The sequence below is a fragment of the Clupea harengus genome, unplaced genomic scaffold (assembly GCF_900700415.2).
Source record: "Clupea harengus unplaced genomic scaffold, Ch_v2.0.2, whole genome shotgun sequence".
NCBI classification, from domain to species: domain Eukaryota; kingdom Metazoa; phylum Chordata; class Actinopteri; order Clupeiformes; family Clupeidae; genus Clupea; species Clupea harengus.
The window spans coordinates 1-2,500 of NW_024880499.1; the positions used below are offsets into that span (position 1 = coordinate 1).

The 2,500-nt window shown below is 46.3% G+C and overlaps 1 protein-coding gene across 1 annotated transcript in view; it reads right to left on the reverse strand.

Annotated features, from left to right (window-relative positions):
• Window positions 1–380: 380 nt before the first annotated feature.
• The window catches only part of LOC122132274 (calpain-2 catalytic subunit-like), a gene marked incomplete at its 5' end in the record, with an annotated part of 22,091 nt that continues 19,971 nt past the window's right edge, over window positions 381–2,500 (reverse strand). The window contains 6 exons of the mRNA XM_042707109.1: window positions 381–754; window positions 1,383–1,440; window positions 1,542–1,575; window positions 1,654–1,685; window positions 1,892–1,916; window positions 2,194–2,417. Coding sequence (XP_042563043.1) covers window positions 663–754; window positions 1,383–1,440; window positions 1,542–1,575; window positions 1,654–1,685; window positions 1,892–1,916; window positions 2,194–2,417 — 465 coding nt within the window. The remainder of the gene's footprint in view (window positions 755–1,382; window positions 1,441–1,541; window positions 1,576–1,653; window positions 1,686–1,891; window positions 1,917–2,193; window positions 2,418–2,500) is intronic.

Below are 2,500 nucleotides of genomic sequence, written 5' to 3' on the forward strand. Positions count from 1 at the left end.
GGAGGAAGTCTGTGTCTTCTACCAGTAAACAATACTCTACGTCTGGTGCCCACAGAGGTCCATGTCCAGGTAGACTGCAGGTGGTCTAGGTACAGTACCAGTCAAAAGTTTAGACACACCTTCTCATTTTTTGAGAAGTTTTTTCTTTACTTTTGTTATTTTCTACATGGTAGATGAAACTTTTTTTTGTTTAGTACATCATTCCATATGTGTTCTTTCGTAGTTTAAATGTCTTCAGTATAGATCTACAATGTAGAAAATAATAAAAGTAAAGAAAAAACGTAGAAAAATAAAAGAAGGTGTGTCCAAACTTTTGACTGGTACTGTACATGTGTATATGGTGGAGGTACATGTGTATATGTAGATGTGTATAGGTAGATGTGTTTGGAAAAGGTTAAAGGTATACCGTACACTTAAATGTGTGCTTCTGAATTGTAAAGACTTTACTGTGATCATCAATGCTGGCAATAATATTGACAAAATTACCATTTTTATATAACAATTGTTAAAAACACACCATCTATCAAAATCATCCAATGCTAAAAAAAATGCTAGGTTGTTTTTTGAACCCCAACGTTTGGTTAAGGGTGTTGAGTTTCGGTAATTTGAGCTCGTTCTGGGTTGTTTTGTGTTATGTTGTAAAATAAAAAATCTATTGTCTGTTAAAATAGCAACCCATTGAAGGATACATCCAGCAGGCTGATGATGTGGTGACATGTCTCCAGGCTAAAGCCATCCGTCTTCACATCAGTACCTACGGAGAGAGGGAGAGAGAGAGGGAGAGAGAGAGAGGGAGAGAGAGAGAGAGGGGGAGAGAGAGGGAGAGAGAGAGAGAGGGAGAGAGGGAGAGAGAGAGAGAGAGAGAGGGAGAGAGAGAGAGAGAGAGAGAGAGAGAGAGAGGGAGAGAGAGAGGGGGAGAGAGAGGGGGAGGAGAGGGAGAGAGAAAGAGAGAGAGGAGAGAGGGGAGAGAGAGAGAGGGAGAGAGAGAGAGAGAGGAGGGAGAGAGAGAGGGGAGAGAGAGGGGAGAGAAGAGAGAGAGAGGGGGAGAGAGGGAGAGAGGGAGAGAGAAGGAGAGAGGGAGAGAGAGGGAGAGGGAGGGAGGAGAGAAGGAGAGAGAGAGGGGGAGAGGGAGAGAGAGAGAGGGAGGGGGAGGGAGAGAGACAGAGGGAGAGAGAGGGGAGAGGAGGGAGAGAGAGAGGGGAGAGAGAGAGAGAGGGGAGAAGAGAGGGGGAGAGAGAGAAAAAGAGAGGGAGAGAGAGAGAGAGGAGGGAGAGAGAGAAAGAAAGGGGTGGTGGTGGACAAGAGTGAAAGTGTCCAGGGGAACTGAGATTTTTTCACAAAAAAAGTATGTGTGTCATGAAATGCATCAAATCTCCTCTTACGTTGAGAGATGACTTTGTTTAATATCTGTTGGAGTTCAAATGCAGAGATCTCCGAGTCCTGTGGGAATAAGACAGAAAGGTCACGACCCCACCACTGTACTGACACCATTCAAAGGTCACGACCCCACCACTGTACTGACACCATTCAAAGGTCACGACCCCACCACTGTACTGACCATTCAGTCTCATAAAAAGTATAAGACAGAGTGACTCAGGAGTGTGTTTGAGTTTCATAGAGGCCATGATGCTGAACGTACATTTCCAGCGATCTTGCGGGTCCACATCTGTCGTAGAAATCTCAGGCTGAAATCCAGGAAGTAAATGTGTTGTTATGCACAAACACGGCATCATTTCATCATATGAATGAGCGTGTGTGTGTGTGTGTGTGTGTGTGTGTGTGTGTGTGTGTGTGTGTGTGTGAGCGTGTGTGTGTGTGTGTGTGTGTGTGTGTGTGTGAGTGTGTGTGTGTGTGTGTGTGTGTGTGTGTGTGTGTGCATGAGAGAGCCTACCTCATCAACTTCAGCGTTGATATCCCTTCCATTGGACTGAAAAACAAAACAATATCAGCAAACCAACGCTGTACAACCTGTTCTCTTTCCCAGTACCATGTGTTGAGGCTCATTAGTCAGCATGACCTCGATTGTGTTTGTTTACAAAGATTGGGAGTCTACTGAACATTGCCACTGAATATCTGCCAGGTTAGGCTAGCTTGCTTGGTATATATTAGCTGGCTGGGTTTGCACTGACTGACAGCTAAGACAAAGTGAGATTATTTTTTGAACACACACAAACATGACCCTTGACCTATGACCTCTGCACCCACCTGGTGGCGGCCTGCTTCTCGGAGAAGACACGCAGCACGAAGCTGCCCTTGCGGTGCGGCTCGAAGGTGGACGGGATGATGACGTATTCGCCGGGCGGGAGCTTGAAGCGGTCGCACATCTCACGGAGGTTGGCGAAGGTGTGGCTCATGGCCACCGCGCGTTGCCGTAGCAACACGTCCGGACCCAGGTGGATGTTGGAGCGACCCTTATACTGAAAGAGGAAAGGGAACGGACCACTCTTCAAAATCTCAGGTTGACATTATCTGACCGTGCCAGAAACATTATTAGTGTTAT